Source organism: Cebus imitator, unplaced genomic scaffold (genome assembly GCF_001604975.1).
Source record: "Cebus imitator isolate Cc_AM_T3 unplaced genomic scaffold, Cebus_imitator-1.0 Scaffold537, whole genome shotgun sequence".
Lineage (NCBI taxonomy): Eukaryota > Metazoa > Chordata > Mammalia > Primates > Cebidae > Cebus > Cebus imitator.
Window position 1 is genome coordinate 1,068,043 of NW_016107852.1, and position 18,430 is coordinate 1,086,472.

General features: G+C 40.1%; 1 protein-coding gene across 1 annotated transcript in view; it reads left to right on the plus strand.

Moving 5' to 3' along the window:
• SCARB2 (scavenger receptor class B member 2) overlaps nt 1-18,430 on the plus strand; it is a 56,310-nt gene that overhangs the window by 23,306 nt on the left and 14,574 nt on the right. The window contains exons 3-6 of the mRNA XM_017514788.2: nt 12,192-12,339; nt 13,541-13,729; nt 16,684-16,775; nt 17,303-17,422. Of these exons, the coding sequence (XP_017370277.1) occupies nt 12,192-12,339; nt 13,541-13,729; nt 16,684-16,775; nt 17,303-17,422 (549 nt within the window). The remainder of the gene's footprint in view (nt 1-12,191; nt 12,340-13,540; nt 13,730-16,683; nt 16,776-17,302; nt 17,423-18,430) is intronic.

Here is an 18,430-nt window from a genome sequence, read left to right on the forward strand (position 1 = left end):
AAAAGATGTGATGGAGACTCTGCCTCCTGCAGGAATGAACCTCACCTGAGAATTCAAGACCCTAACAAACAAATTTCTTTCTGGGTTGCTTGGCTGCTTTATTGTGGTCATTATTCTCATTTCCTGAGAGAAAGGCATGAATTCTAATCATAACCTGCAGAAAGCTTGATACTCTTCCACCAGAATGTCTGTTGGGTCATTGTGTCTGTTGCTTTAGGTGTGTTCTTTTAGATATGGTCATGGGAATAAATTCTAGAAGTGAAACAGTATCTGACTGTTATCCTTCATGTTCCCTTCATAACTAACTTATTATTGAGGAAAGTCTAGGAACATTTTACAAGGGTTCTGACCTGGGAACCATGGATCCCTTAGGGGGTTACTGGATAAATTTCAGGGTGGTCTATGACTTGGGTGGGAATAAGTTATATTTTCTTTTCTTTAGCCTCTCACTGACATTTAGCATTTCCTTCGAGAGTAGATGTATACAACAAACTACAGTAGTGTTAGCAATACCTGTATTATTACAATAATTATCAGACCTGCTGCTATATCTGATTTAAAGTATCAGTAAAACACACATGGCCAGGCATGGTGGCTCACATCTGTAATCCCAGCACTTTGGGAGGCAGAGGCAGGTGGATCATGAGGTCAGGAGATCAAGACTATCCTGGCCAACACAGTGAAACTCTGTCTCTACTAAAATTCAAAAAATTAGCCAGGCATGGTGGCATGCCCCTGCAGCCCCAGCTACTTGGGAGGCTGAGGCGGGGACTCACTTGCATCCGGGAGGCAGAGGTGGCAGTGAGCTGATATTGTCCACTGCACTTCAGACTGGCGACAGCAAGACTCAGTCTCAAAAAAAAAAATACAAAAAATTAGTCAGACATGGTGGCACACACTTGTAGTCCTAGCTATTTAGAAGGCTGGAAGGACTGCTTGAGATTGGGAGATTGAGGCTGCAGTGAGCTCTGATCACACCACTGCGCTCCAGCCTGGGTGATAGTGACACCCTGTTTCAAAAAAGGAAAAAATAAAACACACATATTGCCGTATAACAGATTTTAAAAATGATAACAGTGTTTCAATACAATTGGTTTCTCTGTAATCCTGGGTATTTTGTTTTCTATATTTAAAACTGTTGATCTGGCCTTTTACCGTGGCTCACGCCTATAATCCCAGCATTTTGGGAGGCCAAGGCAGGCTGATCACTTGAGATCAGGAGTTCGAGACCAGCCAGGCCAATATGGTGAAACCTCATTTCTACAAAAAATACAAAAATTAGCCAGGTGTGGTGGTACACACCTGTAATCCCAGCTACACAGGAGACTGAGGCAGGAGAATCACTTGAACCCAGGAGGCGGAGTCAGCCAAGTTCACACCACTGCACTCTAGCCTGGGCAACAGAGTGAGACTCTATCTCAAAAAATAAAATAAATAAAATTAAATAAAATAAATAAAATAAAATAAAATTCTGTTGATCTGAGAAGGAGTCTAGAGGTTTTGCCATAGGGGTAAAACTGCCAAAGGGGCCTGTGACACACAGAAGGTTAAGAAACCCTGAGCGGATTCAGGAGGTTGAAAGGTGAGAGGGTCACTCAGTCTCGTCTTTGCCTCCATGAGCTTTGCTGCCTCTGGTTTTAATCCCAGTTCTCATCTCTTCTACTCTACTGCCAGTTATTTTCAAAGAATACATCTGATAGTTTCTTCTTTCCTGCTCGGTATCCTAGTGACTCTCCCTGTGTGATGTTCAGGGCCTCAGAGATCTGGCTCCTTCTGTATGGCTAACCTGTTTATTTTTTGGCATTTTCAACCTAGAATTTTATACTCTAGCCAGAGCTTTCCAGTAGGAATTTAACATGAGCCACATAGTAATTTAACACTTTCTAATACTAACATTTTAAAAAGTAAAATGGAACAGGCAAAATTAATTTTAATAATGTATTTAGCCCAATGATTTACAAAATAGTGGCATTCCAGCATGTTACCAATATTTAGAATTATTAATGAGATAGTTTACAATCTTTTTTTATACAGTCTTTGAAATCCTGTGTGCATTTTACACTTGTAGCACATGTGACTAGTGGCTACCGTATTAGACAGCATCATTCCAACCATACTCCCATGAATTCTTTTTTTTTTTTTTGAGACGGCCTCATTCTGTCTCCCAGGTTGGAGTTTAGTGGTGCCATCTTGGCTCACTGCAACCTCTGCCTCCCAGGTTCAAGTGATTCTCCTGCCTCAGCCTCCCTAGTAGCTGGGATTACAGGTGTGTGCCACCATGCCCAGATAATTTTTTGTATTTTTAGTATAGACAAGGTTTCACCATGTTGACCAGGCTGGTCTCAAACTCCTGACCTCAAGTGATCCACCCGCCCCAGCCTCCCAAAGTGCTGGGATTACAGGCATGAGCTACCATGCCCAGCCACTCCCATGATTTATAAGCTCCCCAAACACACTACCTTGCCAGTATTCATGTTGTTGCTTCAGTCAAGAATGAATTTGTCACTGCTACCTCTCTTGACCTTCACATCTTAGTGCAAATGCTACCTCCTTCTGAGACTTGCCTGACTTGGGATACTCTCTCCCTGTTACATCTTATTTAAAATGTCAAGTAGACTGGGCACAGTGGCTGATGCCTGTAATCCCAGCACTTTAGGGAATTGAGGTGGCAGATCACCTGAGCTCAGGAGTTCAAGACCAGCCTGGGCAACATGGCAAAACCCTGTTTTTAACAAAAATTCAAAAAATTAGCCAGACCTGGTGGCATGTGCCTGTTGCTCCAGCTACTTGTGAGGCTGAGGTGGGAGGATCACTTGAGCCCAGGAGGTTGCAGTGAGCCAAGATTATACCACTGCACTCCAGCTTGGGTGAGAGAGTGAGACCCCCATCTAAAAAAAAAAAAAAAAAAGTAAGTATCAGTATACCACTTTATACCAGTTATAAAGTGGTATGTTGACATGGTTTGGCTGTGTCCCCATCAGCCAAATCTCATCTTGAATTGTAGTTCCCATAATCCCCACATGTCCTGGGAGGGACCCAGTGGGGGTAATTTAATCATGGGGATAATTACCCTTATGCTGTTCTCTTGATAGTGAGTGAGTTCTCATGAGATCTGATGGTTTTATAAGGGGCTTTTTAAAAACCCCTTATGGCTGGGCACTGTGGCTCATGCCTATAATCCCAGCACTCTGGGAGGTCAAGGCGGGCGGGTCACTTGAGGTCAGGAGCTCAAGACCAGCCTAGCCAACATGGTGAAACCCCATCTCTACTAAAAATACAAAAAAAACTAGCTGGGTATGATGGCACACACCTGTAATGCCAGCTACTCAGGAGGCTGAGGCAGGAGAATCACTTGAACCCCGGAGGCAGAGGTTGTAGTGAGCCGAGATTGCACCACTGAATGCCAGCCTGGGAGACAGAGCAAGACTCTGTCTAAAAAAAAAAAAAAAAAGCCTTCTTCTGGACACTTCTCCTTGCTGCTGCCATGTGAAAAAGGATGTGTTTTCGTCCCCTTCTGCCATGATTGTAAGGTTCCTGAGGCCTCCCCAGCCATGCTGAACTGTGAATCAATTAAACCTCTTTCCTTTATAAATGACCCAGTCTCAAGTATGTCCTTGGTTCTCATAATGGATGCACGTATTTATTAGTCAGTTCTCAGCAGCATGAGAACCGACTAATAAATATGTGTATCCATTATGACAGTGATTAAGTGCATTTTAATAATTGGCTTAGGTATCTTTCTTCCCAATGTACTGGAAGCTCTATAGGGTGCAGTGACCAAGACCTTTTATCTCTGTCTACTGTTTAATGAATATTTGTGGAATATGTGAATAAAACATCTTCAACCATGGTTTAAATTCATAGGACACATGTGGAAAAACTGTTTAACACTATAGGACACAATTATTAAAAAATATTTAAAAGTAATGACAAAAACCGCAGTTACTTTTACACCCACCTAATAGCTCAGCCGGAACCATAGGACTTCATTCAGGAAACCCAAGTATAGGCTCAAGAAAGGGGAATTAGGCCCTGAAAATGAATGGCTTTGTTAGGAATATGCACATGTGCCATGCAGGCTGCTAAGAGCTCCTAACAGGGCTGAGTGGGTCATGAGATCTGGGATTTGTAGAAAAACATGGCTTTTTAGGGAACTGTCCAAACCCCTATGGGGTCTGCTAGTCTCTACGTTTGTCTTCTGCAGTCATTCACTGGGTCTGATTTCTGTCACCTGTGGCTTTATGATGCTATTGTTTAGGCTGGATAAGACAGAACATTCCAGTAGCTCCTGCTCCAGTGTTTTCTCCCAACTGAGTCAGCTGACTCCATCAGTTGTATGCCAGGGGGCCTGGGGCAAAGGAAGGGGAGGGTATGGAGCCCTCTCACCAGTTAGTATGGACTGGTGTGGTGGCAGGAAACCTCTGAAATGGGGAAGGTCCAAGCAAGGCTGTGGAGGGCCTAACTCATCTGACACAGGATTTACAGTGGCACATTTCCCAAACCTTTCACTTATTGGGGAGTTCAGAATAGTAATGTTTTTGGAGAAAGATGATGGCCATTCCAAATGTTGATAACAACCAGTCAGTCTGATTGAAGGAATGGAGTGTATGATTTACATTTTTGTAAAGCTGTGAATTGAGCAGCCCTTAACGGGCCGGTGAATTCAAGGCTCCCTGGCCTTACAATCCTTTTGCTTAGGGACATATTTGTATAAAATTTTTATCAAAGTCATGGTATTCCATGCTTCTGCAGCTTTTTTGAGGTTTATTTTTTGTCTTGTCAGATATCTTTTTCTATTTTGCCTACCATTTAACATTTTAAGAATTAAAAAAGAAAACAATTTGTCTAAGGACACTTCCAATTAATTTTCATATCTCTAAGAAGTATCTGCTAAATTTACAATATCCCAGAAAATATCTTATTTTTGGGTTTCTTAGTTTTGCTGTTTGGATTATTCATTTCTTTTTTTAGGCTTGTCTTATTTAAAAAGATGTGGGGGCTGTATCTTAAGTTCTTTTATTATTCATTGGCATCAAGTAATACTGTATTTTCAAATATAATCAATATATACAATATATACAGCATTATCTTTGAGTGTAAACTATATATTATAAAAATTACACATATGTATGTGTCTCGTATATTAATGACTAAAGATATACTTGAAAATGCAGTAAAGTTACAAGTTTTGAACATATTGGCTTTACTATCTCAAAAATAACCAATGCTAACTAACATTTTAGTGGCTTTCTTCTTGGTCATTTTTCCGTGGATGAGTTTTAGATGGTTATCATACTACGTACATATGATATGCATGTACATAAACAAAATATACTGCTTTTTATTCACCTGTTATAGCATAGGCTTTTTCAATGTTATACTTTGGTCTTTATACAAATGAATTTTAATGATGATAATATTTATTAGAGTGAATGTATTACTACACTTAACTGTTCCTTTCCTGAACATGGAGATCAGTTTTCATTTTCTCCTCTGATTACCACATGGGTTGAATGTTCTCCTCATGTTTTTTAATTCTTGTCCTTTGCCTATTTGCTTGTCTGGGTTCTGGAGTGTTCATGCCACTCTGAACTATTTATGTTTCATTTGGGGCAACTGTTTTTTCCATTGTTTGCCTTGTTAATTTTAAAAATGTATATGTAGTCAAGTGTACTCTTTTTAAATTTTTCTATCATTTCTGAGCTTTAAAAGTCCTACTCCTGGGCAGGGCACGTTGGCTCACACCTGTAATCCCAGCACTTTGGGAAGTAAGGCGGGCGGATCACAAGATCAGGAGTTCAAGACCAGCCTGGCCAACATGGTGAAACCCCATCTCTACTAAAAATACAAAAATTAGCCCGGCATGGTGGCAGGCACCTGTAATCCCAGCCACTTGGGAGGCTGAGGCAGGAGAATCGCTTGAACCCGGGAGGCGGAGGTTGCAGTGAGCCAAGACCAAGCCATTGCACTGCAGCTTGAGTAACAGAGTAAGAGTCTGTCTCAAAAAAAAAAAGCATCGTTTGATATTCAAGTCTATTTTCTTATAGTTCTGTTTTTCCACATTCAATTTCTTTAGGATCTAAGTATCTTCCCTGAAACTTAGCAAAGGCAGGAATTTTGTTTAAACTGTCTAATTCTGTCCTGTCAACTCTTTAGTTCCTTAACTGTCTCAGAGCCAAGTTGTATAAATATTTTCTTAACATAAAGAGACAATAAAAAATTTAAGAACACCATGATCATTGTTTCCATTATTATAGGAGAATGCTTTATCCTTTTTTCTAAACTTGACTCACTTTTCTCTAATAGTGTTTTAAATTGGTAGCTAAAACTGTCTTTGTTTTGCCAAAATAGAAACAGATTTTGAAAAAAAAAAAACTGCTCAGAAGTAAGAAAAATAGAAAAAGATCTCTCACACCATCTTATCATGCACAAAAGGTTGTGAACAGGTATGTGTGAGTTTTAAATGCACATGGTACATTCAGTAAATTGCCTTCACAAGCCTATGTGTCACTGCCTGGGGACAGGGAGACCAGGGAGATGTTTCCATCTGAAGGAGTGAAACTTCCTTGCACACCGTCAACAAGTGGGTGAGTCTTCTCCCAACTCTGTTCTCACCACTTCTCAGTATCCTGCTTTGTATCTAGAGGCTGTCTCCTTCAGCCAGCTGAGCGGGAAGTGTACTTAAAGTCGCTTTGATGTGTTCTTCACCCCAGTCTCGCCTGGATCTGTGATGGTCTTTTAAAGCGAGTCCTCCTCCTCCAGGACCGCAGCTTTCTCAACCCCAACGTGGGAAGTGCTTTCATGCTGTGCTGCTCGCCCTCACCCTCCCTCTGCCTCTGTTGGAACGCCCCTCTTTCCAGAATCAAGCAAAAGCGTCTCCTGCAGGAGTCCCCTTCCAGTTGCCATCCCTTCCTCCTCTGTATGCCCACATCACATTTATTGGCCTCTGAGTCTCCCATGCTGTACTGTGGATTCTTGGAGGACAAGAACCAAGACTTAACGTCATATTATCTCAGGAGCTTAGCACAAGCCGTTGCACATGTAGCTAATGCCTCCTAAGCAGCTGGTGTGTGCCAGGTAGTGTTCTAACTGGACTTATGTGAGTTTCATTCTTACAACGACCCTACAAGGTGAGTACATTATTACTTCCATTTTATAGATGAGGAAACTGAGGCACAGAAGCAGTGAATAATGTAAACCCTGCCAGCCAGATCTCAATCTCATTTGTATCCAGTGCTCAATCCCTTCTTAATAATAATTCTCAACAGAGGATTAGGTGAATAAAGGAACCAATATAACTGAAAGATAACGACTCTATGATAGTATTATATGCATCCAATCTATCAAGTACCTCTGAGGAATTAGATGTACAGATGTTAATTTTCCAACTAAATAAAATTATTCCTTTTGATTTCCATTCCTTATCTCACTCTATTGTTTCTAAAACTGTTTCTGAAACCAACCATGCATTTTCCTGCCTGATTAAATAGTTCATGGAGCATAACTGAACCTTTCTTTCTTTCTTTTTTTTTTTCGAGACAGTCTCACTCTGTTGCCAGGCACCAGGCTGGAGGGCAGTGGCATGATCTCGGCTCACTGCAACCTCTGCCTCCTGGGTTCAAGCGATTCTCCTGCCTCAACCTCCCGAGTAGCTCGGACTACAGGCACACGCCACCATGCCCAGCTAATTTTTGTGTTTTAGTAGAGACAGGGTTTCACCATGTTGACCAGGATAGTCTGGATCTCTTAACTTTGTGATCCACCCACCTCGGCCTCCCAAAGTGCTGGGATTACAGGCGTGAGCCACCACGCCCAGCCACTGGACTTTTCTTAATGACAAAGACCATCATAGTAATTCACAAATGTTATACTATAGTCTAAGATTCATTAGCATCTACTAAATACCAGGCACCATGCCGGGCACTTTTAAGTATGGTTCCTTGATTAACTGCCTAGGCTGAAAATTTGCTTTGTTTTTTATTGTTGTTTGTTTTTTCAAACTCTTGTTTGTATTTCTGAAAGTTCCTTTGGTCTTCTTTGATCTTGTAGAACAGTAACTGATCAATATGCCCCTCTCTGCAGGCACCAGCCTTGGCTTACACAAAAGTTTGGCTTTGAAATTTCCTCTCTTCTTCCATATTCTAATAAATTACTGTGAATTAGCCTCTGTATAAAATCAAGGAATACCCTGGATGAGAGGTAAGGTCACCAGGATTCTAAACCTGGCCCTGACACTTCCAATTGGTCCTGAATCTACATATTCTTAACTATAAAAAGACTGAGTTATGATTTCTAAGTGAAGGGTCTTTGGTTATAAGCAAAAGAAACTACCGCTGGCTAATTTAAGTAAAAGGGGAATCTATTTGAAGGCCATAAGGTAGGTTAACAGAATCAAGGAAAGCAGCTTGGAAGACAAAGGCAGGATGCAGGGCAGCTGCTTTAAAGATCCAAGTCACGAGAGTGTATCAACTGTCACGTCATGTGTCTGCCACTGGGAGGAATCCTGTCTTGTACTGAGTTTTCTTGTTTCTATATTTAATTTTTTTTTGGGGGGGGAGGGGGTTATAGACAAGTCCTTGCTCTGTTTCCCAGGCTGGAGTGCAGTGGCACCATCATAGCTCACGGTAACATCAGACTCCTGGGCTCAAGCCATCCTCCCACCTTAGCCTTCCAAATAGCTGACACAACAGGTGCACATCACCACGCCTGGCTCTTTGACTGTGTTTTCTGTCTTGAGGCACTATGCTCAGGATTCCAAAGCCAGAGGAAAGGAACTGGTTGAGCTCAAGACCCATAGCACCCTTTACTGATGGTCTTGCACAGCTGTACAGTACAAGAGAGGAAAGGAAGTCAGGGCTATTACCAGAAGAAAGGGGAATGGTTGTCTAGCAATCGAAACGTCTACTGCAAACACCAAACTTCAAGCTGTTTAAGTGTTTTAACACTGAAGTGTCTTATCAGATTTTAAAGTATATTCTTTGTAAACTGGAAGGGTGTGTGATTTATCATTTAGATTTGGCTTTGGTTGGAGGCATTTGTTAGAGGCTAAGCTAGTTTATCCTACTAGCGTTTCTCAGGTACTTGTTAGGAGAGGGTGTCTCATACAGAGGGAGGAGCACCCTGTGCTAATGAGAAGACTTGGGATCAAGTTCTGACTCTTCTGCCTATCTGTGCTCTGTGTCCCTATCTGTGAAGTGGGACAGTACTACATGCTCCATCTGTACTACGGACTTGTAAGGATTAAATAAAATAAAATGAAATAATGTGGGTTAAACTCTTTGAAGAGCTATGCAAGTGTTAGGTATTCTTAGGATTAGTGGGCATAGGTTGGTGCTTAGTGGTATAGAAGTGTGACATGATGAAATATATATTTAGTCTTCCTTTATGTCCTGGCCTACAGCTCCTAAAATGCTTGGAATCTCCTAAGTGATAAGTGTCTTTTTGTATGCTAGTGAGTTGACTGATGACTGGCAGCCTCTATAGGTTCTGGATAGGAGCTGGTCCTAAAAGACAAGAACAGAATTAGAGGGTTGGGACTTTCAGCCCTACCCCGCAACCTCCCAGGAGGGGAGAAGGGCTGAAAGTTGGGTTGATCGCAAATGGCCAGTGATTTAATCAGTCATGCCTATGTAATGTAGCTTTCATTAAAAAAAAAAAAAAAAAAAGACTAAATTTGGCAAGTTTCCAGAGCGCTGAACACAGGGAGGTTCCTGGAGACTAGCGAGCCTGTGGAGGGTGTGGAGGTTCTGAGCTCCTTCCCCCATAACTTGCCCAATGTACCTCTTCATCTGTATACTTTGTAATATCCTTTGCAATAAAATGTAAGTGTTTTCCTTAGTACTCTAAGCTGCTCTAGCAAATTAATTGAGCCCAAGCGGGGAATGGGGTGGGGCAGTGGGGTGTGGGAACCCCAACGTATAGCCATTAGCACAGGTTAAACAGCCTGGGGCTTTTGATTGGCATAGGAAGTGGAAGGCAGTCTCAACCTGTGGAATCTGATGCTGTCTCCAAGTAGAAAGTATAAGAATTGAATTGAGTTGGAGGGCACTGCAGAATTATTATTGCTGGAGAGAAAACACCACACACTTCTTGGTGACCAGAAGTCACAGTAAATTGTTACAGTATGAGAGTAGAGAAAAACATGGTTTTTCCACTGGAAAATATACAAAGACTCATCTACTTTTATGCATCTATATGAATGCCTTTGTTTATTTTCTCATCTATTTTTATTTTAAAATCTAGAAGGGATTTAAGAGGTATAAAGAGATATTAATATACAACAGTCCTTGACTTATGGTGGTTCAACTTAAATGATTTTTTGACTTCATGATGGTGTGAAAATGATACGTATTTGGTATGCCCCTCCAATGACAATAGAGTTACATCCAGATAATATCCCATTGTAAACTGGAAAGATACTAAGCTGTTGAATCAAAAACAAACTTTCAACCTACCATCTTTTCAACTAATGATGGGTTTATTGGGACATAACTCCATCATCACTGAGGAGCATTTTTATGTACAAGTTTCAGCCTTCAGCTTGCTTACAGTCTACCTGAGGCTACCTAATAATTCTTTCACAATCTGAATGATGTCACTTAGAAGTTTATAATTGAATGCTAAAGACATGTACAGACATCCACAGGTGGGTGAGAAAAATCCCCCTGTGCTGCCTCGGTTGGGAAAAATGCCTCAGGGGAGGTGTGTGTAGCCCAGCTGGCCAGTGCCTTCCTAACCTGTGCTCTTAAATTAGCTCTGTCCAATAGGAATACTACGTGAACCACATATGCAATTTCAGATTTTCTAGTAGCCACATTTTTTAAAAAGTAGAAGGAAACAGGTAAAATTAATGTTAATATGTTTTAATTTTGCCCATTATATCTAAAATAGCATCATTTCAATATGTAATCAATATTAAAAAAGGTTAAAAGATATTTGCCATTCTTTTTGTTTTCTTGGCAGTTTTTGAAATTCTATATGTATTTGACATTTACAGCAAATCTCAATTCCAGTTAGCCACAGTTCAAGTGCTCACTAGTCACATGGTGACATGGTGGCTACCATGTCAGACATAATAACCCTAGCTGGTTTAGGAAGAAGCACAGGTAAGCAAAGGGAAGGAAAAAACAGACAGTGGAATTTATTGAACATCTACTGTGTACCAGGCAGGGCTAGGGCCAGTGTGAAGCATTTGATGAACAAAAGATCAGATCTTGGTTTTATTTACAATTTTGTTCATCATAAACTTTTGGCATAAATCTTGGTTTTAAGAAATAGCGCATTAAAAAATCTTGATTACTACTTGTTTCAGCACATCTTAATCACTCACACTGACTATAGGCCCAGCCCTGGCACCAGGCACTTCCTAAGAACTTTCTAATGCCTCATTTGGGGGCACTAACGTGAACCTAACTATGCTGTATATCAGAAACAGAGACCAGGCATGGTGGCTGATGCCTGTAATCCTAGCATTTGGGGAGGCCAAAGCAGGAGGATCACTTGAGTCCAGGAATTCAAGACCAGCCTGGGCAACATAGTGAGACCTCATCTCTACAAAAAAATAAAATAGTTAGCTGGGTGTGGTGGCATGCTCCTGTAGTTCTATGTGGGAGGCTGAGTTGGGAGGATTGTTTGAGCCCAGGAGGTTGAGGCTGCAGTGAGCTGTAATCATGCCACCGCACTCCACCCTGGGCAGCAGAGCGAGACCCTGTCTCAAAAAAAGAAACTGGAGTGAACTCCTGTAATTTACTAAGCGTTGGCCATCATTTGTGAAAATGAGATTTCAATGTAATTCAATTTAGAAACAAAAAGATTGGTAAACAAATTGAAATTCAAACCAAATCTATGAGCTGAACATTTTGAAAATACTTTAGGACCAAACCATAACCCAGGAGAGAGTTCATTGGCTTTGATTCCCTGTTCAAGGTGCCCCTCGACTGTTGTACCTCCCTAATCATGGAGGAAAAGAATGAAAACCAAGTTTTTTTGAGAAGACTCTATCCTAGGCCTCGTTCCCTTCTCACATTATAGCTTCAATCTCCAGCTTTTTAAAGCTTAGTAGCTGCAGTCTCTATATAATGTTATATTGGGAATGGTACACTGAAAATACAACATTGATGCTGAAAGAAAGGAAAAGTCTTGCTTATTAAAGTGGTGCCTGTTTTTAAATAAAACCCTTTTCTTTCTTTTAGGGAACTCAGAAACAAAGCAAATATTCAGTTTGGAGATAATGGAACAACAATATCTGCTGTTAGCAACAAGGCCTATGTTTTTGAACGAGACCAATCTGTTGGAGACCCTAAAGTTGACTTAATTAGAACGTTAAATATTCCTGTATTGGTAAGTTGGCATTTTAATATCATTAATTTGGATCTTGGAAGAAAGGAAAAAGCTAAGTTAATGCTCTTTATGATTTTACGTTTAGGAGCCTTAAGTTATGTTGAAATATACACACACAAAAAGAAAAATAAATTTTTTTCTTCTTTAAAGTACATCTTAGCCTTTATTCTAACATCTATCAAATAAGATCTTTTCAAATGATGACAGAATTCAGATTTTAGGATTTGTTTTCACAGTTTCTTCCTGTGTGTTCAGGATTAGCAATTGTGCAAATAAATATGCCCCTAGGATTTTTTGGTAGCTAATAATTAAAAAAAATTTTTTTGAATGTTTTCAGAAATTTGAGCAATGAAACTTGTATACCATTTCTTACTTCAGATTTTTATGTTGGATTTTATATTCTCAAAATATGTAAACTGACACCAGAAATCAATAGACTGGGCTGTTGGTTACAGCCTACTGTGATTTCAATGTGCTCTGTTTATAATGGTAATTCTACCTAATAATACACCTATTCTACATCAATTCTATACTGATACCCATGAGACTATTTTTTTTAATTTAATTCTTTTGTTATTAATTTGAGACAGGGTCTTGCTCTGTCACCCAGGTTGGAGTGCAGTGGCGCGATCACAGCTTACTGCAGCTTCTACCTCCTGGGCTCAAGTGATCCTCTCGTGTCGTCCAGTCACTCCAGGCGTGAACCACTGTGCGTGGCCCAGTAAACATTTTGATTCACCTACACCAACCCCTTCCGACTCTCCCACCCTAACTCCCAGGTGACCGCTCATCAGCTGGACACTGATGATGGACCCAGGACCTAGAGAGTATTAGGTCCCTGCCGCCTAGTCCCAGGGGTGTAGGTAGGGTTTATAACGAGCCTTTGGCCCTGCTCAGGAGGAAGGTAGCACCACCTTGTGGCCGAAGATGCTGACATGTTGACAAGAGCTTTTCCCTTTTGTGGTGTCTGGACGGTCTCTGTAAGTACTACACTTAACAAAATGTGGTACCGAAAAAGGACAAAGAAGAGGCTTTGTCTTGCATATGCAGCCAGAAAGGAGCTCACTGGCTAAGTTTTCAGCTATTTAATCTCAACCTTTACATGTACATTTCCAACCCCCTTTGCTGAGGGGTAGTAGGAGAGAGTGGGTGGGGTGCTTTGGAGGGGATGCTCCTGTCTTAATTTATTTCTGCTCCACAGACCGTCATAGAGTGGTCCCAGGTCCACTTCCTCAGGGAGATCATCGAGGCCATGTTGAAAGCCTATCAGCAGAAGCTGTTTGTGACTCACACAGTGGATGAATTGCTCTGGGGCTACAAAGATGAGATCTTGTCCCTTATCCATGTTTTCAGGCCCGACATCTCTCCCTATTTTGGCCTATTCTATGAGGTAAGTCAATTTTCCTTTTCATAACCTCTTTTTTCAGCTGACAGTGGGTTGGGGCACCCCAAGCCAGATTAAGTTTAAGTTTCTTTTAGAAATTGCCTAGAGTTAAGGTACCTTGTAGAGTATGTTAAAAAAAAAAAAAATGGAGTGTTTTTGGAAATAAAAAAAAATTGAGGCTGGGTACAGTGGCTCACACCTGTAATCCCAGCACTTTGGGAGGCTGAGGTGGGTGGATCACTTGAGGTCAGGACTTTGAGACCAGCCTGGCCAACATGGCAAAACCCTGTCTCTACTAAAAATAGAAAAATTAGCCAGGTGTGGTGGTGCACACCTGTAACCTCAGCTACTCAGGAGACTGAGGCAGAAGAGTTGCTTGAAACTGGGAGGCAGAGGTTGCAGAGATCACACTCTGCACTGCAGAGCTGGACTCCACGTAAAAAACAAACAAAAACAAAACAAAACAAAAACCCTTGAGTGCAATGGATAGTTGGGAAATTGGTAAAAGACAAAATAACCCCAGGAAGAGTATTAGATTAGGGGTGTGCTCTGGGGTTGTGATGAGTCTTCTTAGCTTTACATTTCTAGCTGTTTTCTGGCTCTGCTTGTTCAGGAGTCTTACCCTCTTCATGTGGTCCTGTAGCATTTTGTTTTTTATGGCAAACAGCAATAATTGTGTCCCTGGGCCTTCAAGGTTATACAAAACTTGGAAATTGTTAAAACAAAATTGTAAGCAAGTTTTAAAAAATTATTTGCTTGAGAGACAGGAGTCCTAAAAGTAGGGTCTCACCAACTCTGAATGCATCACTCTGGAGAAGTGGTCCACATAGGAGTTCCGTAGAGGGTCCCTGTCTCAGGGGAACACAGCTTCACAGGACCAGAGGAAGCACAGATTTCCTGTCAAGCCCTGACTAAACGTCGCTTCTAGAAATGATTTCAGGAGAGCCTCCTACTGAGAGATATTATGCAAAGGTTCACTCTAGGCCCTTTTGGTCCCAGGGACTTCAGTCCATCAGCCAAGTAGATCTTGTTGCTAATATCTCACTATTTCTCAGATAATTTGCATTATGTAACTTATATTTTTGTTTTTACATCATCGAATTCACTAGTCTGATATCCACAGTATCTGATGTGGTTGTGAGGATTTCACGAGATGATTCATGCAAAAATTTTAGACCAGAGCCAGGAATATTATACTCAACAATTGTTCACTCCTATTGTTATAGAGGAACTACTACCTGTGCTATTTCTGAGAAATCATAGCTACTTGTCCAAACAAAGAATTTTAGGAATGTACAGTGTCTGTATGTGCCCTTAAGAAGTTTAACTTGGAGAGAATACACAACTGAAGAAAACTTAATTGAAAATAGGACTATATTACTACCACCTTCTTTCAGTGTAGCTGTTCTGGTATAATTGGTCCTGGTCCTGGAATTTGGGCTTTTAAATGTATTTAGAAGTAATTCACTTACTATAAAATTTACCATTTTAAAATGTACAATTCAGTAGTCTTTAGTATAGTCACAAGGTTGTGCAACTATTACTACTAATCCCAGAACATTTTCATTATCCTGAAAAGAAACTGCATACCCTCTTAGCAGTCATTCCTCTCCCTGTCTTACTCTCCCAGGCCCTGGGAACCATTAATCTACTTTCTGGCTCTGTGAATTTGCATATTCTGGACATCTCATATAAATGGAATCATATGATATGTGCCCTTCTGTATCTGGCTTTTAAATTTAGTGTAATGTTGTTGGGGTTCATCCATGTTGTAGCATGTATCAGTGTTCCATTCCTTTTTATAATGGAGGAATATTGCATTGTATAGATATACCACATTTTGCTTATCTGTTTATCAGTTGATGGACATTTGGGTTGTGTTCCCTCTTGGCTATTATTAGAAGTGTTGCTATGAATATTTATTCATACAGGTTTTTGTATGAACATTGGGATATACCTTGAAGTGGAATTGTCTTGAAAATATACATAGGTGTGAAATTTTGGAGTCCTGTGAATTCTGTGTCACCTTTTTAGGAACTGACAAACTGTTTTCCACAGTGACTGCAACATTTTTATATTCCTACTGGCAATGTATAAATGTTCTAATTTCTGCACATCCTCACCGACACTTACTATTTTTCTTTTTATTAAATTGCCAAGCTAGTGGGTATGAAGTGGTATCTCATCGTGGTTTTGACTTGCATTTCCCTAATAACTAATGATGTTGAACATGTTTTTATGTGATTTCTGGCCATTAGTGTATTTTCTTTTGGGAAATGTCTCTTCAAATCCTTTGCCCATTTAAAAATTGAGCTCCTACTATTTAAAGCCAGAAAATAATAATATAGTTAATATAGTATTTAGCAAAATAGTCACTATTTTCTAGTCCTGGTTCAGTCTTGTGTAGCAGTTCGGCCCTAGTAGGACAGTTTGATGAACATTAAATTTGTTAGATACTGTATCAGTTAGGGTTGCCAGAGAAACAGAATCAACAGGATGTGTATCAATAGAGATCAGAAAGAGGGAGAGAAAGAAATATATATTATGGAATTGGCTTATGTGATTGTGAAAGCTGGTAAGTCTGAAATCCATAGGGCAGGCCAGGAGCTGGAAACTCAGGTAAAAGTTGATGATGTGGTCTTAAGTTTGAAAGCTGTAGGATGGGCTGTAAACTGGAAATTTAGGCAGAATTTCGATGTTGCAGTCTTGAGAATTCCTTCTCTAGGAAACCTCTGTTTCTGCTCGTAAGGCTTTGAACAGATTGGATGGGGCCCAACCACTCATTGTTGAGGGTAATCTCCCTTAAAGTTAACTGACTGTAAATATTAATCACATCTGCAAATTACCTTCACCACAACATCTGGGCTAGTGTTTCACCAAGCAGCTGGGTACCATAGCCTAGTCAAGTTGTCATAAAATTATCACAGTTACTTTAAATGATTATATTAAATTATTTTCAGAAAAATGGTACTAATGATGGAGACTATGTTTTTCTAACTGGAGAAGACAATTACCTTAACTTTACAAAGATTGTGGAATGGAATGGGAAAACGTAAGTCTAATGATTTATCAGTGGAATTATTTTTTCAGTTTTCATTTAAACTATATATCTACTGCTACATTGTTTAAAAAATGTATGAAATTTTCTTGGATGAAAAATGTAAAAATATGTAAATAGTCTTGTAATTATTATTCTATAAATCAAGATGGTGGTAAAATATTTTACAAATTAAATATTTAGTGATTTGTAGATTTATCATGGCCAGGCATGAATCACAGGCCAGTGAAAAGTCTACTCTTGCGTAGTAGTCATTGAGCAATGTGTAATAGCTACAGCACAAATACTTTTCAAACCACCACATGTTTTGGGATATTTGGCCATTGCCTCTATGAAAATTGATTTGGGGTCAGGGACCTACTTTTTCTCCCCCTTGATCTAATTAACACTGTTGTGTCTGTGTATAGATAAGATACTGTGAGTAGACAGCTCCAGTTAAATCTTGCAAAGTCCTGACCATTTAAGAAAATCTAAACTCAAACGTGATCATCTTTACTCTTTCTTGTGCTTATCAATTATAGGTCGCTTGACTGGTGGGTAACAGACAAGTGCAATATGATTAACGGAACAGATGGAGATTCTTTTCACCCACTAATAACCAAAGATGAGGTCCTTTATGTCTTCCCATCTGATTTTTGCAGGTAAAAGCTTTAAAGATAAGTACTTTTTAAGACATAAGGTCTTGCACTGCAAGACCACCAAAAGTGTGAAGAATATGTGCAGACAAACTTATTTTGCATGGATGTTTATGCTTAATCAGTGATAAATGCTGATGGCACATCGAGGCAGTATAGTGTACGGGTTCACAGTACAGACTCCTGACTGTTGGTTTGAATCTTGACTCTACCCCTTACAGCTGTGTGACCTTGGGAAAATTATTTAACCACTCTGTACCTCACTTTCCTCACTTGTAAGACAAAGTTAGAAATTGTTAACTATGTTAGACATTGTTTTGAAGACAAATGAGTTACTATTAGTAAAATACTTAGCCCAGGGCCTGTCACACAGTAACCAGTATTAAGTGTTGGCTCTTAGTTACTATGATATGCTCTGTCAAGCATGTATTAACCTGGGCTTCTTCCAGTCAATAGGTAGTCTCTACATAGAAGTCAAATAAAAGATACAATTGTCCATATTTCAGGAGAGTGGTTTCCCTAGGGGAGGCAGAGAAGGAATGGAATCAAGAGCGTTATGTAGACAGGTTCAGTTATATCCATAATATATTTTTTATTTGTCTAAGTGGCAGATACAAAGGTATTTGTTATAGTATTTTTTCTCTTTCTGGTGTCTAAAATATTTCATTATGAAATGCTGTAGGGGTGGTTCATGCAGTGAAACCACCTATGTTATTCACAAGCCTGCAAGAAATGTATCAACACCTCTGGTTTAGAGATGAAAAAGTTAGGCCCAAAAAACTATTCCTGCCAGCCTTCAAAGGAAGGGCTGAAGAATCATTGTTGACTGTGTACAGCAACGTGCTCTGTCAGTCAGGCACTGTGCAGTGTAAGCGGTGGTCATGTTACATGTGAACATGTTTGAAACCAATAAGCATGAAAGGCAGAATTATGTTGAATTCCATTGAAATAAATGACTGGGCAAAATGTGGAAACTAATTTTGGGGGGTGGGAAATGAGTATCAAAGTGTGTAT